The sequence below is a fragment of the Tyto alba genome, unplaced genomic scaffold, assembly GCF_018691265.1.
Source record: "Tyto alba isolate M040663 unplaced genomic scaffold, T.alba_DEE_v4.0 Super-Scaffold_13, whole genome shotgun sequence".
In the NCBI taxonomy this organism is placed as follows: Eukaryota; Metazoa; Chordata; class Aves; order Strigiformes; family Tytonidae; genus Tyto; species Tyto alba.
Genome location: NW_024881275.1, coordinates 12,289,398 through 12,315,379, shown reverse-complemented (window position 1 = coordinate 12,315,379; position 25,982 = coordinate 12,289,398). Strand labels below are relative to the sequence as shown.

Here is a 25,982-nt window from a genome sequence, read left to right as displayed (position 1 = left end):
GACCATACGTAAGCACACGATGGAGGAAAGATGTTGTCTGTCACGAGTGCAAGAAAGAACCGAGATATCCCAGTGTTTGTGTTGGAAAGTTGATCAGTTGTATTATACTCCCTGCCAGTTACCACCTTGTAATTCACCTTATTTCTCTGAAGCATCCGTCCTTTGTTCTGTATTAAGAGAAGTAGGCAAGAATTCATTGGGTTTTGAGTGCAACATGAGTAGAGCGGTGTAGTTAGAGTTGGCACCAGAACGTTGGATCAGAATCCTGTTTTATGTAAGTGGATGCAGCTTTCTTGTGTGCTCAGTTAACTCTAAACAAAGTTATACTATTCCATTTTGCCTATTTTCAATTGTAATTTTAATTTGTTTCAGACAAAATAAAATTTTCCTCTCAATTTTTTCTTTTGTAATTCAAGTCAATTTCCTCCACCTCAAGTGCCCTAGTAACCTATTGAACAAAATAAATGCAGCATTTCTGCCTCTATCAATAGCTTGTGTCATTAAATATTGTTTTGACCTATTCCTAAAGATAGTGGGCCTATCATTTTAGAGTTACCCTTTCTACATGAAAGGAGCTTTTGATGGAGTAAGCATACCTCTCAGGTGCCACCAAAAATTATAAAAGTCTGATTTCTTTAAATGGGTACTTTGCAGATGCAGATGAATGTTCCATTTTGACAGCATTAGCAGGTGCTTCTAAAATAAATTTTTAAAAAGAGGCTAGTATTAGATACACTGTAAATAAGCTGGTGATTGCAGCCATCTGCTGTGTATGTGAAGATAACTGAAGATGCTTACGTACCTTTTCGGGAGAATTTGACCCGAGTAACTCAAGCCTGTTCTTTAAAACATGTCTGCTCTGCTCAACTATTGTATTCTTCTTTAAGACAGACAGAAACAAAAGGAAACGTGTTATTTAAAGGAAAAAGCATATTTTGAAATCTTATACTCTGAAAAGGATGCCAACCTTTATTTTTTTAAACATTTCCCAGCTGAGCATAGCTGTGGATTTGTAAAGCATAAGGAATCTTAAGAATGCATCTTAACTTTTCTTCACAGTATAATGTGCAGGAGGACTTTTGGCAAGTTTACAGTGACAGGACTTACATTTTAATTAGACTCTTTTTAGCTTTCGATTAGTTAAACTGTCAGATACTCTAATAGCCTATGTTTATTTAATACAGTATGGCTTTTTAAAAAAGTTTTCATCAACGTGGAAGATTGTTCATCTGTGACTTATCTGTTCTTTTTGATATTTTATTTATTTTCTGTGGTTATTTTCTGTATGCTCTTGTTCTTATGCATTATACCACCTTACTGTTGTTTATGGTTTTAAATGTGAGGCATCAGAAAAACTATGTAAAAATCCTAACAGTTCTTTACTTTCCTAATTACCTGAAAACACTCTCTAGAAAGCTTCCATAAAATAAAAGAGGAGCCACATGCTTTGTGTCAAAAAAGCAGAAATTGGCTTCAATGTCCCCCTCCTGTTCTTTGTAATATTGTTGATAATGTGCCACAGAAAGAACAGACTGACTGTTCTCTTCTGTAAAAAGCAAGCCAAACAAAAGCTTCTTGGACCACACTAGGAGCCTCATGCAGCCAGTGACATCTGTGACAATTGTGACAAAGGAAGGGACAAAGAGGAAGAACAGAGGCAGTATCATAATCAGTCCCAAGTATTGTACATAAACACCTCCTCTTCAGTAATACATCACTTTTTTTACTCCTTCCTTTCCTTGATTACAAATACTGAGTTTCGAATTAGAGAAAACCAAACAAAAATACAGGGGCAAGCAAAAATAAATCTAATTTCCACTGTGTAAGACTATGTCTTCCACCAATAAACGGTGGGCTGCTCAAGTCAACTGCTTGTTCCATGAAAAAGTAAAACAAATTCCAGATCTCCATTTGTATCTTCTTTGTCCTAGGAAGTTAGGGACTATGTCTTTAACACAGCCTTTTCACACATTTTTTTCACCAAGACTCTGCAGAGGAAGTTCTTTAAATGGGCTCTTGGGTTGGATGACCTCTTAGATTCATGATGATGCAACTAGAGAATGATACCAATCATGATCATTTCATGAATTACCTCCTAAGCAGGACCACAGTTACTGGGGAGGTTAGGAAGCTGTTGTCTTACAACCAGTAGTTTCTTTTATCTAACATGTGGACCCCATTTTTTGCAACACAAGGTATCCTTGAAGATGATGTGCAGTTGGCAAGGCAGAACTGGTAAATGAAATACTTGTAGTCTATGCTAGGTATTCCTTCTTCTGTTCATTTTTGGTCCACTACTTAGGTATAAAGATTGAAGTGTAGAATTTCACCATACGAGTATTCAACAGGTTGCCTTGGCTTTGATTTAGATGCAGCATATCAGTTATCATCTGCAGAGCCACTAGGGCAATACATTTTCCTACAAAACAGCACATAGATTAGATATGTAAAGGACCTTTCCAATAAAACCTGAAATCATGTGAAAACTTTGACTGTTTTTTACAAATTTTAATTCAGAACACATTCACTGAAGACTTTAAACTTTGAGGAAACGTAGGTCCAGCAAGGCAGGGGAGATTTGCATTTTGTGGTTTCTTGGATTTTGGACCCAATTTTCATCTAAACATTTTTTTCCATGAGATTTTCAAGATTCTTCCTGTTGAGAATGAAAACCAAAACCTGGTGTTCATGAGTTGGATAGCTTTCTAGTTCAGAAAAAAACCAAACCAAACCAAACCAAACAACAACAAAAAAAACCCCAAAAAAAACCACAAACAAACAAACATACAAAAACAAACAAACAAACAAAACCCCAACAAAACAAAAACAAACAAACAAACAAACAAAACAAAACAAACAAAAAAAAAAAAAAACACAACCAAAATGCGTTTAGTGCATTACCAGTAGTTCTTTTCTTAGACAGGAAAATCTTTAATTCCAGTGGTGATTCTGATGGCCTAGTCAAACAAATCTTCTGCTATGCTGTGTCCTTCCTCCCTTCCTTTTGATAGGAGTTCTGTCCCCCTTGAAGCTGGATCACCCTTTCTCAGTATGCCTTTCTAGGAGGTATTTCTTTATCTACCCTGTAGGAGTCACTGGCTTAATGAAGCTTTGCCAACCATCTTGAACTTGTCATACTGTATGTGGAAATTTTCACTGTTTACAAGATCCCTCCAAGCACCAAGTCACCGAGTTAACAACACCTATCATAGCATGGACTACACTTTTCAGCAGGTCATGAATCTGGAGGAGAACCACCATCAGCACTCTGAGATTTCACTAGTAACTGACAGACAGTGAGGGACAAGAGAGCAAGAGAGGGAGTGTGAAAAAGAGAGTGTACAATATGTCTCTAGCCACAGTAAGATCTCAGGCTAAATTTGCCTGTTGAATCTGAAAGTTTGAATTAATTCACAGAACTGCAGATTTTTAATCTCTTAGAACTAAATTTCTTGCTGTCTCACAAGGCAGTGCCATTTCATGCTTTCATCTGTTGAATCTGCATCTTAAAACTGGACAGGAGATTGGTTTGGTTCCTCTTCTTTCTTTTTAATTTCTAAATCAGAAAAGTACTCTTCAGTTCTAGCTTGGCTCTCACTAAAAGAAGGGTTCTCCTGACACCTGCAGCCATTGAAAAATGGCAAATTGAAGAAGGAACATCTTGAGGAAAATGTTAAACAGCTGCTAGGGTGTTTTCTTGTGCCAGATGAACCTGCAGATCTTGATAACCAAAAAGAAGAAAGGAAATAAAAATTTTTAACAAGATGTGTTGGAAAGACTTAGATTACAGCTGGTCATGGAAATTGGGATGTACATGCTTTATGAAGCATTAACTCATTCTTACAAAACCTGAGCAGTCTGGAGAGACTTGGACTCATCTGTAGAGACAGGAAAGCTTGACTAGAGAGTCCTTGCTCTGTGTACAACATCTGTCAGTCAGTGATCCTACCCTTGTGCTTATCAGCTCTCTAATCATGAACCCCTTTCTGTAACCCTTTTGAGGGATGAGATGCCTTTATATACTTTACTCTTTTAATTTATTTACTTTTAAAAATATTTCTCCCATGTGGGGTCACCTTCTGTTACAGTCTCTCTTTAGTGGCTTTTTGTCTGTGGTAATATGCAGAGGTTCTATTGTGAATACACTGTGTTAAAATGACTAGCTGTATGTAATGAGAAGAGAAAACAAGAAAGCAGGGATCTAAACCAAGAGGAAGGATGCAAAATACCCATGACTAAGCAATGGTGAATTGATGCCTAATTAATACTGGCAAAAACATTTCTCACTGTCATTCTGTGTATTTTTTCTTCTTGGTATAAGACTTAACTCGTTATGGGTAACAATTTGAGCATAACATTGTAATGGTTACCTACAGAAATGTAACTGAGTATCTTTTTCTAGTGAGGGTATCATAACATCATGATGGTTAAGTAAGGAAGAAATGTAAATCAATCCGGTTTTCTACCAAGGGTACTGGAAGACAAGTGGATGAGGAAGGTGGATATAGGAAGCAAGTGCTATAGACAAGGCTATTGAAGTTTAGTAGGTTAACTAAAAAAGCTTTTTAAGACTTAAAGTAATTAAGACTTAAAGTAATAAAGACGTAAAGTAAATAAACATTCAAATTATTGTTTGCATAAAGACTGAAGAAAATTACTTTTACAGATATTTTATCTGGAAGCATGCAGGCGTACTCTTCCAGACTTTTTACACTGAAATCTGCTTTCTCAAAAATTTGTCCATTGAAGCCTAGTATTTCTTTGATTTTGGAAATTCAGGTAGAGATTCTCCTACTTGTTGCTATAGGAAGCAAAGCAAAGGCTGAATAAAAAAAGGATTTGGATGCTGCAGGGATTTTCAAAATGGAGCACACAATAGAGATGAATTCTTTTGGTATAGTAATTTAAAGGCATGATGTCATTAAATTCTTCATGTCAGGAGGGTTTTTTTGGGTAGGAATGGCTCTGACAGAGATGAATGTTAGCTTGCATGATACTACGGTAGTTTTCCTTGCTTTTTAAGTGGCTTCTGGCACCAAAGTAGTTTGTTTCCCACCTGTACAACCTGCTTTATGAAGATGGAACATTCCTGGCAGCGGAAGCTTCTTTTGCTGAGTTTACTGCTTGAAGCTTTATGACCTTGTACCCACAGAGTGATACCAAAACGGTTCCCAAGGCACAGCGTGTATGAAGTAATAACAGGTTTTGTCAATTACTGAAGTGTTTCTTACCATACTGTGAAACCTCCATGATCTGCTTTACCCATCTGAAGCTTTTGAAGGGAAATAGTAGCAAAACAACTTATTTTTTTAAAGTATACATTTTATAAATGTAAGTAGGAAGAAAACCTGATGAGGTTGGGATTTTGTTTTCTTTCTTTTGGGATCTAAGTATTCACAACTCAGATGGGGCAGATCGCGCAGACTTGCTTGAAGGTTTTCCATTGTTATGGTGGAAGATTATTGTCTTGTTGATTATGTGAACTCCATGTGTTAATCCAGATTCAGTCCATCAGGAAAACTCTGTAACAAACTTTAGAGTCAGACAGTGAGCTTTCCAAACCATCATAGAAATGTAGAAGTTTTAACATCTAACCAATATCTTTGCTGGCAAAATTGCTAAAAAGGAGCTTTTTTGGGTCAATTTAGTACAAGTTTTTTCACCTAAACAAATGATGTGTGCAGATACTGGTGGTTTTTAACCATGTCTATAGTTTTGATAAGCCTGTTGGAGTGAGTAAGTGTACTTCCAGTAGTGTTAATGAGTTTTGGATCAAGTCCTTGGAACTGAGTGACTCAATTTTCTCTCTTCTCCAGGCCTTATGTATCAATTTACATACATCTTCTGTTGCAAAAGTAAAAATTTTAAGTAACGTGGTAGCTAATAGGCATAATGATGTTTCATTGGTATAGAGTTTTTCTAGCTCTGCACCATGTATCTTATTTCCTTGGCATTTAAAACTGAACTGTAACAGAGAAAGAAAACCCTAGAACTAACCAAAAACCACCAACAGAAGAGTTTTCCATGTATACCAGCACCATTTCTGAGGAGATTCTTTAAAAGTGAAGTTGTATGGTGAGGGTGAAACCCAGATTCACTTTTGATGTGTGCAGACCAGAAAAGCAGAGGTGTAATTTTACTTCTGTAAGCAGTATTGAAAAACATCTCATCCTTTCCAACTAGATGTCATCTCAGGCTTTAGAAAATAAGCTTCTAAGCCAAAATGGACTCTTCCTTTTGTATTAAGTACACAGCTATTTCTGAAATAAATTTGATGGAAAGTTGGAAAGTGATGCACAAGTTACTCTTGTTTCCTTATCGTGGAAGTGAATTGTCCTGGTCACCTCAAAATGTCATAAAAATAAAGCCTTTGGCCAAAGTTTTAATGTGCAATTAGAGGAGAAAAATCAACCAACTGAAGGGCTTGAGAGGACCAGACACCGTGCTCTGAATAGAAATAGACATGACATAGAAATAGTCTCCAGCTTTCTGTGCCTATCAGACTTTGGCTCTCTCTGTAATGCCCATGCCATCCTTTGGCCACAGTATAACCATTGCAGGCAGTTGTCACAATTAAGAAGGCTTCAAGTGTAAATACAGCACCAGCTAGGTTTGGCCTTTAGTTTAGTGACTGTAAAAACCTTTAGTTAAGCCTGGGCTTTGCCTTGAGTCTCTAGACAGGATAAAAAGCAGGCTGTCTTACCTTCGTTGAGGTTTTACATGGTTTGAAAACATCCTTTTCCAGCTGTACAATCCTGGGCAAAGTGGTAGTTCACAAGTTTTGTGCTGAACATGTCTTCCTTAACTGCCTGAAACTTTCATCAGTCAGTTGTCACAGATTTTTAAACATGTTGGGTTTTTTTTCATACCGTTTTAACATAGGCCTTTGATAAGCCTTTGATTGGTCTTGCAGATTTGAGAATCATTTTCAGGATTGGGACTTGGATCATACTGGGCACTTACCGGAATAATTGTCTGTCCACTGTATCCCTTAAGGAAAAGGTTTTTACTGCAACATTCTTTGGTTACCTCTTTGGATTACCTGGTGTCATCTTGCCTTCACTACCTTTTCAGAAACACATAGCCAGGATTTTTTCATTGACACACATGCACACATATTATTCCTGAATTTGTGCCAGTCTCGCAAATTAAAAGCAGACATCTTAGCATTCTGTGAGCCTTTAGGTAGCTTTTGTCTCAGAGAAGAAAAAATTGAAATTCCTGAAGGAGTGCTTCAAAAAGAAAATGACAGTATACAGCAAAGAGCGTTAATTATTGAAATTATGATAGAGATTAAGAGTTTTAGAGCTCGTTTTAATTAACTATTTTGTCCGTAGTGGCTCCCTAAGGCTCCAAAGCATCACCTTTAAGTACTTCAGTCATTCCCAGGATGTAATTTGTGCAACCATTAACTCATACGGTTTAGTCCCTGTGCCTGTAAGGTTGTGAATAGGTATCAGGATTCCTAGCATCCTTAAGTTGTTCCCAAATTCTTATCAAAACTGATTTATTTAACAAGACTGGAGCGTAGTGTTCTCAATGTGACAAAATCAGGCAGGCACTATGTCTCTGCATTTGGAATTTAATGGATTGTAGATGGTGTGTTTGTCACTTGGTCAAACAAATTTGTCTCTTAGCTCTCAGAATCAGTTTCCAATTGAACACAGAATGCAGGAATATTTTAAGTTTATTTTTAAACCTTTGGCTCAACTATCTGTGATATTCACTCAACCCAAGCCATTGAATATTGCAAAGTGTGTTCTCTGCAAGAATAAGTACTATTCCTTTCAACGTTTTAAACAAAATTGTCTACTTCTCTTCCAATATGAAGCAAGGATTTTATATAAATTGCCTTTGCATCATTTTGCAAGTGTTCAGAGATGGTCATCTGTTAATTGCCCAGGGTTTGCTGAGAGGGAGAATAAAATGTAGAAGCAAGGGTGCACAAAGCTCATCAGGTCATAACCCACAGATAAATAATTTGTTTGCAGATTTTGGCCTAAACAGTCTTTCAAGGGATATTTACCTAAAAGGCAATATAGATGTTCCTTGAACTACCACCATCATAAGAGAGAAAAGATAACAGGCAGAAGAGATGAGGTGGCTTTTCTGCTGCCTCTCCTGTTCAGTCCTGTCCAGCTGACTTCTCTGTGGAAAATCACCTGGCAGGTTCCTCAGATCATTTTACGGTCACTTCCAGGGAAGAAGCCCTCTTTGTCTCTGTCCTTTGCAGGTATGCTCCTGGCTTCCACCTGCTGTGCACAGTCTGTTTCTTCAGCCACAGCAGTCCAGAAATACTTCAGACTCTGGTACCACTCCAGCAAAAGCAGCTGGCAGCTAGAAGAGTCTGCTAGAAAAACCACCATGATGAAAAGTGGGCAAAAGCCCACTCAACTTGGAGCAGAATTAGGGCAAATAGGTTGCAGACATTTTATTATAAGGTTAATCTATCTGCCAGGTACGCAACTCAATGGATGGCAGCAGTTTGGTCTGCTGTCTTGTAAGTGGCCTTGTTTTCTCATGTCACTCTAAAATCTACTGTAGATGGCCCAACCTTCATACCCAGAAACAGCTCTCACTGTGTGGTGGAGCATGACCAGGTCCCTTGAGAATGAGAAAGCAGCAACACAGGTCAGTTTAATCAAACAGGAAATTGATTTCTCCTGGTTTTGTCGGTGTTTTGATGAAAACAGAAATCGGGACTCTGCACAGAAAATGGGAACTTCTTCAGGCCAAAACCCTAGGGTTTAATTTGTTACCATGCAAAACAAATCCAGACCAGCGACTCACATTTCCAATGCAGATGTTTTAGTAGGGCTGACATCTGAAGGTAGTTTGAGGAGTTGAATTTTTTCTCCCTAGTCTCAAATTTACTAAATATGAAGTGTTTTCTTCCACAAGAATGAGAAGAAAGAATGGACCTTTGTGGGGGGTTGGAGGTGGGTGCAGTTTGAGAAAGATTTAATGTTACAGAAGTGTGTATAATATAATCATACAGTCTAATTTTAGTCATGTCATTTAGTTATGGTTTGGACCTGCCAGATTTGAAACAAAACCCAATACAATTAAGCACTAAATTGCAGGTTTTCATTAGTGTAGAGCATAGAGGAATGGCAAAATCTCCATCTGTGTAGGTGTGTGCAGCTGTACTGATTTTACACAGAGCTGTACCATACTGTAACAACCTAAGATCTGGCTTCTTCTCCTGGCCATGAGGCAAATCTGCTGGAGGTTTTCCCATGAGAGCAAAAGAAACATTCTGAGGATAGCTAAAAAAATAAGTGGATTTTTGGCCCAAAAAGTTAAAACAAAGTGTGTTCCCTTGTAAATGCCATAGTAAATACCCATGCAAAGTTTCCATCTCCTTGTGGCATGTAGTTTGTTTCTCAAACAAGAATTCCAGAAGATAAAGTACAAGAACTTTCCTACACTGTGGCTGCTAATGCTGCATGGCTTTTTTTTCACAGATTATTGCTATTAATTCCAGCCTGTTTGTTGGTTAGGGCTTCGCAGAATAGTCCAGAGTGTAACATTCCTATTAGTATTGTCAGGCTTCCTTTAAGCTCCAGTTTTTATGGGTTTATGACAGAAAAGTGTTTGTTACGTTCCGACTGTGTTCCCTTAGAAAAACTCTTATCTGGAAATACACATAGGTGGTATTAAAAACAGAAAGAAAACATCAGCGTTCTGGTGGAACACAGAAACTCCTTCATCTACATGTGCTGGGAATACCCTAAGTCACATTAATTTAAAGGCTTATAGTTACATTCTGAGTTTAATGTCTGTGTAAAAACGCCAAGAGCTGTAGAGGAAAATGTTGGCCTGTTACTGTGTTGTCTCTTCCTGTCCCTCATTTCGTGGTTTGCCCATCATCTGCCCTCAGAGCATCCTGTGAAGCCCACATAGGCCTGGGAACAGCAGTCCATCAATGCTGCAGTAAATTTAACATCATAGGAGACAATCCCAGTGCATCTTACAGCAGCTCACTCTATGGAAAATCTAGGCCAGTGTAGAGGTGCTCTCATACCTTTAAATGCAGCAGCTAACTTGTTTAAGTCTTCTGCATCTTTTTTTATTTCTGTGGCACATAGATGCCATAGGTCTCAAGACAGAGGATATGGAAGAGGGATTTGCCTGCAGGAATATGGAGTACTGCAAAAGTTACTCTTTCAAGTAACTGTTCATAGGACTAGGTTTTTCTAAGTACAGGGAGCAGTGTGGGAAGCTGAGAAACCTTATTCTCAGGAGTCTTGGTGTCAGCACAGAATGTAAGGAATGCTTGCCAAACCTCATGATTATACACCAGAAGAGCTACGTGTGGTTAAGCTGGTGTTTGTTTTGGACTTCCAGTTTCATATATCTCACAGAGGCATTAGTTTGTATACCTAAATTTTGCTCTGTTTTATTTCTGAATGGTAATTCAAAATACAATGCCTTACAAACTACAACACCATTTTTAAAGTATGGCAGTTCTGTGAACACCTGTATTCTTCCTGGTTGGCCAAAAACACTACTCAGAACTGTCCCAGTGGCAGTGCAGGGGTGGTGGCATCATTAGATCATGGCACAGGAGTACACAAAGGCAAGGACAGTTGGTCTTCATTAGTGACTTGATTTCAGCGATGGCAGTAGCCAAGCTCTATTCACATAAGGCTTTTGTAGGTGAATCCGTAGCCCACCTTGTGCCCACAGTCCAAACCCATGAGAACAGAAGTAATGTGATCACAAAAAATTGGACTGAGAAGGAGCATACCAGGCTCAGACACTGAGTCACCTTCTGCCAGTATCTATGTTTAATATAACAGTGGCTGAGGGTTAGCATCATTCATACCTTTCCCACTACTTAGCAGTCATGTTCCTTTCAGTACTCACATGATAATGGCTCTCCTAGCCAAGATGTCAGAGGAGTTTGGCCTAGAAGCAATACTAGGCTATACTGTGGCCCCAAGAGCACAGTCTGCATGGCCCTCAGTTTCAGTTGACAGATGAGGTCTCATGCTCTGCCAGTCTCTAATATAGCTCTTCACCATCACCAGCAGTTCTTCAGCAGCTGCCTGGGCATTTTCGCACTGTGTCACAGACAAGAAGGCAACTTGCACCCTGCAAACGTGGGAAGACCCTTACTGTCTTCTTGTTCCCCCACTTCTTTTTAGCTACCTGTCCTTCAAGATGCAGGTGATGGATTACAGCTGTTACTTGTCTGGTTTTTTGCCTCAAGGCTGAAGCACAGACAAGTATTAAAGGTAACACATTCAAGGGCTGTGAATGTGATGGTTCACAAAGTTTTTTGTAACATCTTAAATTTCACTCCCCGTGATGTTAGAGATTGATTTATTCTCGCTGATTTTAAGGTCATTTTTGGGAGGCCTCCTACATTGAAGTAGAAAGTGCAGTGCCTCATACATTCCTACGTCAGAGAGGTAGTTGATCATCTGTCGCTTGCAACCCTCACTGGTTCACAGTCTGCAAAAGTGCAAGAAATTAGCCAAGAAGTTGGCTCCAACTCAGGAAATACTGGGATATTTTTAGACAGCATTAATTATCTTGTGAACTGAACTAATCAGAATCAAGTGCTGTTTAGGAATAGGTTTTCTAGCTAAAAATCAGTGGTTTAATAATCGTAAATCTTAGATCCATTAAGCTGTGATTTAATCATTATTGCTGCTTACCTTTTTTTTTTTTTTTTTTTTTTGTTCTTCAGGTTTCAGTTAAGAACATTCTCTCCATACTTTCCATCTCTGCAGGTGTAGATGGCCTTAATTATGGCAGAAAAGCTCAGAAAAAAGGCATATATTTGTGCATTTAGAGAATAAAGTAGGACCAGAAGTGTGGCAGACTTTTTCCTCCCAAAACATACAAAGGATCTCACTACCCTTTAGAAAGAGAACAAGTGATTCTGCTTCTTCAATGTGTAAAAAATAATATTGAAGCTGGGAAGAGGAAGAGAATTGGGGTACAGAGCACTGTTTCACTTTTAGGTACAGAAAGTCAGAGCACCTGACAGTCCTTGGAAGAATTTCACTCTGCTGTTTCCCTCCTCCCTTTCTGGCAGCAGCAGGCGGCTATTTCATTCTAGTTTAAACAACTGTACTTCAGTAAAGCCTTTAGATGTTTGCTACTTTAGCACGTTTGGTCCATACTGATAGCAAGAAAGGGTCTTACGAACACATGACTCACTAGCAGGGAATCCTGCTTTATGGGAGAACTCCCCCATCGCAAAAGGTTAGCTCTCTGCAGAGTGGCTAAGGGTTGTAGTCCGTGTTAGTGCTGTCTAGTGGGGCATGGAAGGGTGATGTTTTAATGGAGGTTCTTCACAGAATAAAGCTTAGTTAGACTGAGGATAAGGCTGTGTATTTGGCTCTGGTACTGCAACAGAATCTTTATCTTTTATCTTTTTTACCATACCTTTTGTGGTAGTGAAGTTCACTTTATTGGCAGGCACAGGACTTAGTACTTAAAACACATTCCTTCAGTTCAGATCTGAGATGACCCTTTTGCTTACAGCTGACATTGCTTTAGCAAGAGTCCGATCTATCCTTAAGGACTTCCTTGCAAAGAAATGAGAGTGGAGAAGGACAAGGGAAAATGGGGGAAATGAAGTGAAAAGCAGTCACTTCTCCAAATGCTTCTTGAGCAAGTAGCAGTTAAGAATGAGCAGGTGATCTACTTGTTCTCTCAGTGCTCTTGCTTTCCATAAATGAGACTATCTTGATCTGTATATTTAGATAATTTTAAAAGAATTCTGGACATCCTGTCAGTTTCTGTAAGAGTTTTACATGAGGAATGGAGAACGGGATTTATGGCTTTTATCACAGTAAATCATGAGTATCAGTAATGATTCCAGGAATTAAGTAGAAACTATAACATTGAGATTACAACAGTTTACTGAACTCTACACAGGGATAGCTGGGCTAGTTTCACAATATGTAAAAAAAATAATTGGCAAAACCACCACTTCTTATTGTCTGATTACTGGCCTGAGCCATTGCATGTGCTTCACTTCTCTTAAGTTAACCAAAAACTGTCTGACTCCTACCCTGGGCTGCTAAGTAAATAAACATGGAAATAGTGACATATGTTCTCCATCTGCACAGTCATGTGCTATATCTTCAGTGCTCAGAAATGTTGCTTAATAGGAGTATAATCACTGTTGTTGAAAAGTATATTTAATGATAAAAAATAAAGGATGTGGAAAAGAGGCCAAGTTTGGCACCTAATGAAGTAGTGACAGTTTATTGAGGGTCTGGCAGAAATGGCTTCACTTTCCTGTTTATAATAGCTTTTACTTGCTGCATTCCCCATGTGTGATTCAGCAACTGGAACTACTCTGATCTGCAGAGAAAGGAGGCAGAAATAGGTTTTTAGGGTTTTTTTTTCCCCTTCATGATCTTATGCACCAACAGCTGCTGGGAGTGGGTGTTGGAGGCAACAGCAGAAAGGGAGCGTTTCACATTAGACTAGTAAAATAATTCAGGACCATACAGGATTCTGTTAATATTTTGCCAGAGAGCAAATTCACAGTTTTTGCCTAAACGTGAAGGAGAAAATCTGAGAGTGGGGAGTCTCCTACTCCTCTTGGATTCCTCATGCGACCTGCTGCTCTCAGGAAGGCCAGTTTGCTCCTTCAGTTTGACCAGAGAGTCACTTTTAATTACATTCTTGAGCCCCAAGAATCATTGAACACAAAACTGTGTTCAAATTGCTGAGTAGGTGAACACAGTGCAAATGGATCTTGAACCACCAGGCATGTTCTTCACTTCAGAAACCTATCAATCAGAACTGTGAAGTTTGAGGTGCATGCTTTGTTGACTTCTAAACCTCAATCCCGTATTTTGGTTAAGATTATTTTTGAGGAATCCCAGTAGGTGATCTGTTGATTTAGTTGTGTAACATGAATCTCTTGCTCCCTGGTTCTGGAATAAACTGTAGGCTGTGCTGAAGAAGCGCTGACTGAGTTGTGATTTCAGCATGCTCCAAGAGTCACAGGCAGCGGAGCAGATTCTTTCTTCTGTCCAGCTTCCTCTGGGTGTAGGATATCAGGAGTTGTTAAGGAACGATTTTTTTTTTCCCCAGCCCCAGCTCAGACTTTGCTCTTTCCAAGTCGTCCCCCTTTTCAGCAGTGGGCAAAAGAGGACTATTTCTTGCTTTTCAGTGTGTACCTCTAGCTCATGCAGAAGTTAACTGAGCAGCATGTAGTACAGCTCAGATGAAGCATTTTCACTCTTCTGAGGCATCTAACTGCCATCACTTGACATTTGGTCTAGGGGTAATTTTGGCCCTTTGGGCATCTAGTAGCTGTTTATATAGTCCATCTTGTTAGGGAGGTGATGGAGTAGATTTGTTGGTACAGTGAGTGGTAATGAAAAAGTAAGAAAAAATATGGAGTGACTTTGCTCCCTGCATCTGATTGTAATCCCTCTGCAAATGTGTCCTTTCCCTGGCCCTTCCTTTTCCTTCTTCACCCAGAACCCTTTCTGTCAGCTGAAAGGAAGAGTTATGTGATACATGGTATGATGGTGGGACCAGGCCTAGAGAAAACTGGGCTTCCAGTGCCCTCAGATGAGACAGATGCTAGATCTCTGAGACAAGTATTTTCTCATCTGTGTGTAGCACAAACTAAACAAAATGTTGGGGTTCTTTTTAATGGAATTTGCTCTACTTCAGCCGGTCTGTATTTTTTTACAGTTTTGTAAAAGCAAAAATGTAACTTCACAGCAAGTATATTAAAATGGCAAGTAAGTGCACCTAGGACAGCATGGTGATGTTCCTTTTCAGTTTTTATGTATTTAAATAGAAGGAAACTATCCAGAGATCCAGGACACTTAGAACAGTACTATTAAAAGTAGCATGTGCTGTCACATCGGCAGTGATCAGGGTTTGCTGAGGAATGTGTGTCTGTGATTGTGGTGAAGACCATGTCCAGAGAAGCCTACTATATAGTAGTTCTGGCCTGAGCAAAGCATTTTCAGAATCAATTTTATTTCCCTTTTTAATTAAGGGTCTGATGGTGTGCAAAGTTGTGGACACAAAACCTTCACTTGCACATAATTAAATTAATAAATAATCTATTTACATGGCAAACTTTACACAGTCAACTCAGTTAATTTCCCAGAAAGACTTTTCTGTGGGTTTGGAACTTGTTGTACATTTTTAGCATGATACAGGGCGTGAGGACATAAATCAGTATCCAGGCTCTAAACATCGAAAGTGCTGGCATGAGCTGATATCTGTAGTTAACAGGCATGTTTATGTTTGCTTTGCTTATTGCCCTCCAAATGCATCTATCACCAAGGCATAGATTGTGTGCAAATAGCAAACCTGTAAACACTGTCTAAAATGGCACCGAGATTTAAACCAAAAGAGTTTAATTTCAATATATGAATGCCATTTCTGTGTATACAAGTTGCACAGGTTGTCAGGATATATCTTGGGACCTTGTAGCTCGAATGAAGCATGAGGAGGCTTCTTTCTGAGTTATGATACAGTACATGGAATCAGGATTTTCCTTTTTTATTTCTGAGTAAGCCACATGCTTTGAGACAAAGAGAGAAGTTACCCTCTATAAAAGTGTATGTAGTAGTCTTTATGATTGTAAAACATTTAAAATACTTTTAAAAGCTCTGTGCCTTGCAGCGCACAAGTATGAACCTGTTCAAGGCACTCACCATATAATAGTTGGTCTGTTTTTTAAAAAAGTTTTAAAACTGGGCATATATTGATTTTCTGTATATTCTCAGTACTGCTGCTGTTACTGGGGAGGATATTTTGCAGTCAGAATGATTGTTTTGCAGTAAGCTTATCTAAATGTGCTGGCCTCAAGCCTACCCAAGGATGCTCAGCACAGTTGTGGCTCACAGCCAGACCTCCCTGTGGAAGACGGTCCGTGTAGGCATCCTAACTTTTACAGGCTGTGATAGCTCTGGGGCTTATATACTTCAGCAGGCAGATTGTTCCGCACACTCTGTATGCTTGGGGTACTGAGATGGGATGTTCACCCCAAGGGACTGCATCTCCTTCCAGGCAACTTTATAGTTCTTCTACCCCATAGGAAAGGGTCCAGGATTCTCATTTTTATCTTGAACGAGTTATTTCTGCTGAAAGTTTATTATTACTGTTTGAGGTGCTTAAGGATCTAAAGCTCGGTTATATCAAAGTGTCATTCCAAATGTGGCAGCCTACTTGGTAGTGGAATATTGCACTTCTGATGTCTGTAAACTTAGTAAAAAGGTTTGAGTGAACCCCTCCCCATGTATCATGTATAGAGGTAGCTAAACTTCTAACTTGTTTCAGCCTGTTCTCCCCAGTGAGAGGAAATTTGTAAATGTAATAAAGAGATTGAGCAAAATATACCAAATAGGAACAGAGAAGACATCTAGCTTGTTAAATTGCTAATCACGTTGCTGTGAGAAGTATTATTAAGAAATATTGACAAAGAGGAGATGGATAAGCAGGTTCAGTGCCGTCTGAAATTAATGCAAAGCACATGCTGGGGATAACAGGAGATATTAAAGAGTTGGAGAACATGCTGAGACTTAGCAGAAATCCTCCTCTGATCCTTACACTTAAAGGAAAGCTCAAGGTTTTCTTTTGCAGTCTTTGTACAAGTCATACATGTCAAATGTTTAATGCCACTTCCTTGCATATTTTTTGTAATCTTAGCATGCTCCTGTCTTGTGTTTTTTTATGGCACCATACATGTTGCAAACTGCAGAAAGGTGGATTACAGTATTTGCCAAAGGTTTAGATTTTTTCTCCTTAGCTTCCCAAAGGCAAACCAAACATATAGGAGATTTAAAAAAAAAAAACAAAACAAAACACCTTCCCAGATAGCTTAAATGTGACAGCAAAAGCTGTAACTTCTGGAGGCAATCTCTACAGTAGAGGCCCAGGGTGTGGAAAGTCTTTGAGAAGCTGACTTAAAGATCTTCATGTACAGTTCCAGTGAGAGACATTTCAGAGGCCAGGGTAGCCTCTTTTTCTGCTGGCCCAAGTTGAGCATTTTTGGCTTGTAAACACCAGGAGAAAAACCCACAACCATGGTTCATTGTTTGGTTTAGCAGAATACTTGAAAATTACAGAATGCTGGGGCATACTGGTGCCCAAATTTGCAGAATGCACTAGTTTCAGCAACAGCCAAGAGACATCACTTTGAAATACATGGAGAGGGCAGGGGACTGAGGAGTTTCATATAATCATGGCTTCCACCAGTATGCTTCCCATGTTAGTCACGTTTTTCGCTTGCAGAGGCCACTCACAAATGAACTGTGCAGCAGCAGCAGCAGAATGTTTTTTGGAAGCAGGAGGGAGGTTTGGGCAGCACAGCATACTGATACTGCAAGACATCCCTCTGCCGCAGCAGTAAGTGAGAAGGCATCAGGAAGTCTTTGGCTGCTTAATGTGGAATGGGGATCTCCATTTCCTCCATGACACTATGCATTATCCTTGTAAAGTGCATTTTACTTGGCAGACTGTCGTCACAGGGAATACGTAACAGACCCTTGTTCCTAGTGTTTCTTCTAATAGAGGCTGCACCTGGCCATTAGGTAAATCTCATCATGTAGTACCTCTCACAATGAAAGTTTCAGATACCAGGGTAGAAGGATGTAGCACATGATAATGTACAGTAACTTTTTTGTAATTCCTTCCTCATGAAGGTTTTTACTTCTGCTTAGTAAAATGACTAAGCTTTACAGTCAGGCCCATTCATGGTGGCAAATTTAAAACAGGACTGATGGCAAGTATTGCTACCACAGCACTTTTCACACACATGAAGATCAGGGTGACATATTTTCTTATTTTCTTCATTCTTTTTTTGTTTGCTGTTGGCCAGGGTACAAGAATCTTGGGCTGTAGTTCTCCTCCAAGGGCATAAATGTGAGTTAGAGGTTTTGGTTGTCCTGATGTTGTGGACTGTAATTCAGAGTAATTCTAGGCATACACTGGGTCTTCCACATAACTTTCAATGAATGAGTAAAAGTACAAGACCACATATGCCAGGTCAAAGATTCACGTAACCAAAAATCTCCTGTTCATGTATGTTCAGTAACAAAAACTGAGGAAACAAGGAAAGAATTGAATACAAACATCCATTGATCATTGAGATTCCGTGACTTATGGATTGCATCATTCTTAGTAGACACCAGCAAACCAAAATAAGAATAATATTCATTATATACTCTGATTCTGGGGCAGATTCACCACTTCCCTATGTTGAGTGCATATCCATGTAATCAGTGTCATAAAAGTAATTACAGTACCATAAAACAAATTTGATTAAATGGAAAACCAGCTTTCTTTCCTCATTTAAGAAGTTTGGGGATTGAGTTATAAAGACCATTATGTGATTTGCATCAAGGTGTCATTTCATTTAGGCTTTACACATATAGGAAAAAAATGATAATTAGAGACTACAATTATCATAGTAGTAGTGTATGAATAGAGCTCAGGTTGATGCAGGAGAGAGCAGGATATTGCCTAGCTGATTCCTGCCATATCCTGCAAAAGATAAACCGTTAATCGGATCCTTCATTAGCATCAAGTCTGGAAAAAACAGCTCATGCCAGGGATTACTTAGTAAATGTAGTTAGTGGGAGAAATTATGCATTGAAGAAAATACAAAATCCCTTAAATTAATCTTTGAAATATATGGAGTTTGACTCTCCCTTCTCTTACACTGGGATAAATGAAGAATAATTCCATTTCAGTGAATTGGATACACTGGTGTAGTTGGAGAGGAAATTGAGCTTGCCTGCTCTCCCAGGATTTTGACAGATTTACATTTTTAAGGCAGAGCTGTTTATTCTTAAAATTTGTATTTGTACATTCAGAGGAAGAATCGTGACACTGTGTCACAGAGTAGAACCCTTTGATACATGATCTCTACCTGTTCAAATCCAGACTGAAGTCTTTATGAGATCATGTGGGTTCAGTACCAGTTGGCTTAACTTTGCCACTGGCTTTAATATTTGCAGTTTAAAAAAAGGCATACTGGATAAGTGTTAAGTGTTTGATGAATCTCTGAAATATACCTTGTTTTATGTTGTTACTTCTACAATGTTAAATTCTTCTTTCTTGAAGGCTAAAATATCAAATTTGTCATTATTGTTGGCAGGCAGAGCAGAAGAATTCATACTGAACTTGAAAGTCTGTGCTTTGATTTTTTGACGGACTTTCCTAAATTCCCATGTCTGTTGTTCAGCTCCAGGCAATGTCTTGACATATAGTTATGCTGTCAATACATATGCATTGACTGAAATATTTTTATGCCTACCCTGTGGGTCTTTGTTTCTAGCAAACCATTGTCATATTTCCTTTCTAGTGATTTCTTTTGTATGTGCAACTTACTCTTTTCTGATAGATAAAGGAGTAGGAAAGTGTGTTCCATTGGTGGCCTGAGAACTCATCAAGCCCTGTAGTGTTCAAAACCAGAAGAGACATGCTGGATTTTCATAGATTTTTTCAGAGCATGACTGAGGAGGTAAATTCAGAAGGCATGCTGAAGTAAGCATGTATTTCATTCCCATTTCTGATCAGACGGTTATTGCACTATTATCACAGACAGTAGAATCTGAATTTGAATCGTTGGTAACTATCTACCATTTTATGAAAGCAGGTTGCTGTTGATGGCAACTTCAGTGTGAGCCATCTTTGTGTGCTTGGGGAGTTTGGGGCCTGTACTTGTTTTGAGTTAGCACACTAATCTATGCTTCCAGATATCCTTTCATTCCTGTAACAAAGAGGTAATCCTCTGGTATAACTCAGTATTCACTATTCTGGTCTCAAGAGGAGATACATTTAAAAAAAAGCATTTCCCTGCTCTTCCCCTTGCATCTGGGCAAAGAACAACATGGTTCACATATAGGCAGCAGTTAAATCTTTTGTTGAGAAGATCATACATGGATAAGTGTCCTCTGTTTAGAGGCTGATACTGTTAAAATTGTTTCCTCATTTTACAATTCTTGTGGTTTTTGTCATTCTTGGCCAGTGCCAGATTGATGCTTATTTACACCAGTGTGTTCATTTCACACACAGTTTTGAGCCTTTTTATACCATCAAACTGTGATCAAAGGGAAGCAAGCCTTGAAAAAAATTCAAATTATTTTTACAGATTAGCACTGGAGAAGATCCCTGCATTCAGTTTTTGCAGGTATAGAGGACATGTCAGTGAGTGCAGACTGGTGACTAGAATGCAATGAAGATTTGTCACTGCTTGATTCTCAGAACAGACCACAGAGACCCAGCTGTATCAGTCATGGATAGGGCCACTTGTGCTCTTGCACATCTACTTGCCCCTTCAGGTCCCTCTTGCCTCTGAATTCATTGCTGTGTGTAGACTTGGGCCAAGCTGTAGTGCTGTCCTGAGCAGGAAGGAGTGGGTTTGCAGTCTATCTGGGTCAGGTAGGGGCAAGTCCAGTCTAAGGCAGATAGCCAAAGCTCTGCTCTTCCACAGCTGATTTTGAATGGTTTTAAACTAAGCTGTGGACAGGCTAACATCTACAGCTGTGATGGAAATGCAGAGAGGTCATCGTGCTTATGCTCCGTTCTTAAATCACATCTTGGCATCACAGAATAGACTGTTATCTCACATACTTGGAAATAGCTCTGTAACCAAGTGTCATCTTGTGAAGATTTTGAATGTAGCTTGTGTGGAGTTCTGTAGCTCAGTACATGTAGGGGAGATGTGGGAACGATGACCAGTTCAGGGACTCCGGCTTAGAAAAAATTCTACGTAAAAAGCCAAGATAGGATGTAATTCAACTTTTTAGAAAGACAGTGGGGGAAGCATTTGAAGCATACAAAAAGAATGAGGGCATTTGGGGAAACTTGTCTTTCCCAGTAGAGACATTAATAACCATTTTAACAGTATTGTCTACCGCCTGCTGCTTCACTGGAAAGAGCAAATTGTAAGTGTAATTTCAGAATGAACCCAACAAATTACTGTGTCTGTTGTTAAAAATGCCCTGTTTCTATCCTGTAGTTCTTAAAACAGAAACAGAAAAGAGATGCTGCTTCTTCATCTCAGGTGACATTGCAAGAGAGAAGTTAGGTTGGGTTTCTGTTGTTCTGTTGTTTTTTTTAATGAAACACTTCTTTTAGTAATTTTACATGCCACACATAGAACAGAAGAGACTAATTTACTTCCACTGGCACATGGAAGGCAGTGTTGTCATAGAGCAGGTCCTCTGTGATACTGAATTTGCACTCTTTCCTGTATCCTATTGAACGCACTGTTGTGCTGAATACCTATTAGTTTTAACTAACAAGGATGCACAGAGACTTCAACAAAGTGCCAGAGGGCAGTATTTCAGAGATTACAGAGTAATACCTCTGATACCTAGCCAGTTTGGAGGTGATCATCTGAAGCGTGAGAGAATATTTCAGAGACCTGATGTCCAGGGAGGGGATTTCTGCACAGAAGAGGGGAAACTAGTAGTAACAGTCCAAGAGGAATGTCTTGGATTGGACAGGGATTTTTTTTCACAAATGCTTTTCTGAAAGGCTCAAAACAAAAATGAAAAACTATCAGGTCTAATTCATACTGGATTTTTTCTGCCATTTTTCCTTCCTGAAATGCTTTGATTTGTACTTGCATCCTTTACTGCTTAGGCATTTTTAAAAGGTGTATAAAATACAGATTTGTGAAGTCAATCTAGAGCACTCAAAATCACCTCTCACCTGCCAGCCACTTGGTTGCTTCCTTCAAAATAAAACTGCAAATTTTTCTGAAAAGGAAACAAAAATATTATGTCTGGCAGCTATTCAGAAGACTGTCTCCTTCTGGAAAGAAGTGCTAACTGTTTATATGGCTGATTTTTTTAAGGTATAATCCATAAAATTTGTCTTATGAAAGTCTATTTCCCATGATAGGTGAGGAAAAAAGAGGCTAGGGTTTCTTTTGGTTTTGTTTTTTGGTTTGGTTTCTTCTTCCCAGTTGCCTAGAAAGCAGGATGTTGTTTTTATTAATAAGACAAGAGTCAGAGTATCTTAGCACCTAACTCACAGAACCAACAGAGCTGGTCCAGTGTCTACCAAAGAAAAGACTCATAGTGCCAGAATCTCTAAACTCCAGGAAATATACCTCAATAGGAGAGAATTCTTCCAGAAGCAGAGCACAACTGACGATGTAAGGAAGAAGACACTTGAGGGTGTTTATGGTTATGCAGTTCTTTATACCATGCAGAGCTATGTCAGATGGTGCAAAGTGACTGTACTGAGAGAAGGAAATGAGAGACTGACTTGCAGTCTGCAAGAGAAAGTGTGGGCCATGAGGAAAATTTTTAGACAGTGAAACTGGAGCTTTTTTGGCTGGGTTTCAGTGTTAATATTATGTACCCTTCTCAAAATATTTCCTGAACTTTACATCAAGAGGTATGCTTTTCAACACAACTGTCTGACTTCTGTTTCTAGTGGTAATCTGATCTATCAGTACTTCACTTTATCAGCACCTGTTGATTAGTCACTCCCCTGTTTCTCATATCATCCATGCGAAATAAATAAAGATCATTATGGTTCTTTCCTGAAGAGCAGAATTCAAGGCAGAGAGAGATGAGACTCAGACTGAGTCAATCAATCTGAAGTTCTCAGGTGAGAGGTGCCTTTTCTCTGTGCATTTTCCCCGCTTCTGAAGACATCTCCTGAACCTCTTTAAGTCATGTGCATGTAGATGCACAGAGTTAAATGTATTAAATGGGATATATATTAGTCCAAAAACTTCAGAGAACAATTGCTTTGATTAATTGCTTCACTGTTTTGGTTCATACATTTTAGCAAGTATAGGATGTAGATTATCTATAATCATAATGTGTAAATCAAGGGCAGGGGGTTTTGCTTGCTTGTTAATTTTTGAATGTATTAAATTTCAGTGTGGTTTTGAATGGCAAGGATTTTGTCTGAACTAATTTTTCACACCTCTAAATCAAGAATGTCTTAACAAGGTCAGCACAGTGAAAATCCAGTGTGCCTTCTGAGACTGGGCTTCTTGTCAGGAAGATTAATCATGGACTTAATACAAGTCCCTAGACAGCCACTGGAGAGACCTCCACTGGGTTTGGTGGGCTTTAGTTCACTCCTGTAAGAACCCTAACTAAGCACTTTAAGTGGAGAATGCTCCTGCCCTAAGGGACACTGGATGTATGGGGTAGAAAAAAATAATATAAAAAAGTAAAGCAAAACACCTGAAAAATTATTCTAGCTGTGAAAGGTGGATATCCTGAACTCCTTTCTCTCATGTTTTCTTTTGCTCAACAGCTTGTCCACCAGGAACATACAAGCCTGAAGGTTCACCAGGTGGAATCAGCACTTGCATCTCATGTCCAGATGAGAATCATACTTCTCCACCAGGAAGTACTTCCATTGAGGATTGTACGTGTCAGGAGGGATATCGTGCTGTAGGGAAAACCTGTGAAGGTAAGTGTTGATGGGACAATTTTATTATTTGTATTTCACTGTGAAATTTGCATGCAAGATTTTCTGTCATTCCAAAACAGCAAAAGTACCAAGATGCAAGTCAAGTTGGAAATCAAAAAAATTAATTTCCTTCAGTAGCCTATTGCACTTCCTCTAGCATCATAACTCTGTTGTGGTTGTTTAATTATTTAGTTGTTCACTGCCCTGAACTGAAGCCCCCTGAAAATGGCTACTTTGTCCAGAATGTCTGCAACAATTACTTCAATGCTGCCTGTGGGATCCGATGCAAAGCAGGATTTGATCTTGTGGGAAGCAGCATCCGGCTTTGTCAGCCAAATGGTCAATGGTCTGGATCAGAGGCTTCTTGCAAAGGTATACATGTCATGTGTTTGAAAAGTATTTTTCTGTTGAATTAGTTTGTTCTCAACAATATTTTTTTCTGCTCACTACATAGTTGGGCATGCATATCTGATCCTGGTAGCTTACGGGTGAAAGAATATTCCAAAGGTAAACTCCCACTCCAGTCACTCCATTTCCCTCCTTCCTAAAATGGAAGGAGGACATCTACAATAGAGAATGCAGAGCACTATTTACTAGGCAGACAGTCTTTTGCAGGTGACTCTACACTCTCCTTCCTTAAACCTCTCTCCACATAATTTCTACAAATTTTGTATCTACATTATGTAAATCCCACAAACCTACCAAGCAGTCAAATATATAACAAGACCTTGCCATATGGGTGTTTCAGACTCCTGACATAGACAGGCATTGTCTTTGGGGGACATTAACCATGGAAGAATTCCATTTTGCTTTCTTACAGTTCCTTCCTATGAAAAATAGGAAAGTTTGGGCCTTCAGCTTAGTCTTGAGAAGAATTTTGTGTGGAGTTTCAGTAGGGAACAACTGGCAGTATCCTAAAAGTTTGATGTAAGGGAATGTCAGCTGGAAAATACGCAAACAGAAGGTGTGAGAGGGAGAAGACATGGGAAAGAGCATCCTGACAAACATTCTTTCTGCAACTCTTACAAGTACACAGGAACACAATTTTGCTTTGTTATCACTTGTCTCTGCCTGAGGTTGGGTTCGTGATGATTTAGGGTGGGAGCTGCATCCCCATGTAGTCCTGTCTGGTATGTCTTCCAAAGAGGGCTTAAAAAAACAGGTAGCAGCCCTCACCTCCTCAACAGACACAGGCTGTAGTTCTACATGTTTAACTTGAGTTGGATGCACTTGACATGAGTGTGCTGCACTGGAAGCTAGTAAATAAGAAGTCATCATCTCCTTCTGTTAACTTTTGCCCTGGTCTTGAGTTCAGGAAAAGAGTCAGGATGGGTCCTTGGAGGCATTAGCACTTTATGCCACTAGAGCAAACACTGCAGCCCATAAAGAAACAGCAAGTCATGGTTCTGAAAGGAGAGATCTGAGCTAGAGATCAATTCCTCCACACATTCTCATGCAGCAGTTCACTTCTGCTTACATTGCAGGACTTTTCTTCAGATAATTCTGGAAATCTTAATCTTCCTTTATAGCTTCCAGTGACAGAAGGCAGGAAGGAGAAGCTTTCAATAGAAAATAAATTGCTGGCCAGTACCGTGAAGGTATCAGAGCTGTTGACTTTCCAGGAGTCAAAACATAGACCAAAGATGTATGCTACTTCAGGTAGACTGGGATACTGGGAAAGCACCTGCCAGTCAAAATTTCTGTCACACAGTAGCCTCCAGTGCAAAAAATCTGGGGAAAGCTGCAAACAGCCATGAAGAAAGGATTCTTCATCTTCAGTGTCTGTAGAGAAGTGGAAGATTCTAGTAGTTGCAAAACTTTATGGAGCATTTAAAAATATTTACCTATTAGGTGTCGGTGCGTGATCTTCCTTTAACAGGAGATATGTCTGAAAGGTGGGGGAAAAGTCTGCCTTGAGATATTGTCTTGATGTTAATATCCTTTGAAGGATTGAAATGATATATTTTGGCTTCTTTTGTGCCATTCTCCATCATACTGAAGACTTACAGTTAAAAAGTAGTATATTACAAAATCCTACCTTTACATGTGCTGGATCTACTAGTCTCGATTCACTCAGACTATGAAAGGGAGTAAGATCAAAGGCACAGTTTATAGCTGTCTTGTTAATCCCAGGAGTATTTTATCACATAAATTAGGAAGAGAGACTGAAGGAAATCTCTTTGCACTGCTTTGATTTTTGACATTAAACACTCCACAGTTGTTCTGCTAGCTAAAATCTGCTGTGCTATTGGAAAGTGATTAATGCAGTCATGTCATGCAATTAACAGTGACCCATGAAAAAAAAAAAGAAAAACACTACAAAGCGTGACTTTAATCCAGAAAAATGTATTAGGAGAAAACACAGAGGAAGCAGAATATACTGTTGTTGTTTTCACTGGCTTTATGGAAACATTTCTTGGTCATGGAAAATGCCTTATTGACAAGCGGGTGGTTTTGTGCTTAATGCATAGAACCATAACCAGGGTAACAGGGGCTCAGTTAGAGGTTTCTGCTGGAGTCATACTGAGACACTGAGTAAGAGTGAACACTGAAACATGGAGGAGGTAGGAGCACTA

General features: G+C 39.2%; 1 protein-coding gene across 1 annotated transcript in view; it reads left to right on the top strand.

Annotated features, from left to right (window-relative positions):
* The window catches only part of SVEP1 (sushi, von Willebrand factor type A, EGF and pentraxin domain containing 1), a 129,882-nt gene that overhangs the window by 21,325 nt on the left and 82,575 nt on the right, over positions 1-25,982 (top strand). The window contains exons 4-5 of the mRNA XM_033001540.2: positions 23,248-23,406; positions 23,599-23,778. Of these exons, the coding sequence (XP_032857431.2) occupies positions 23,248-23,406; positions 23,599-23,778 (339 nt within the window). The remainder of the gene's footprint in view (positions 1-23,247; positions 23,407-23,598; positions 23,779-25,982) is intronic.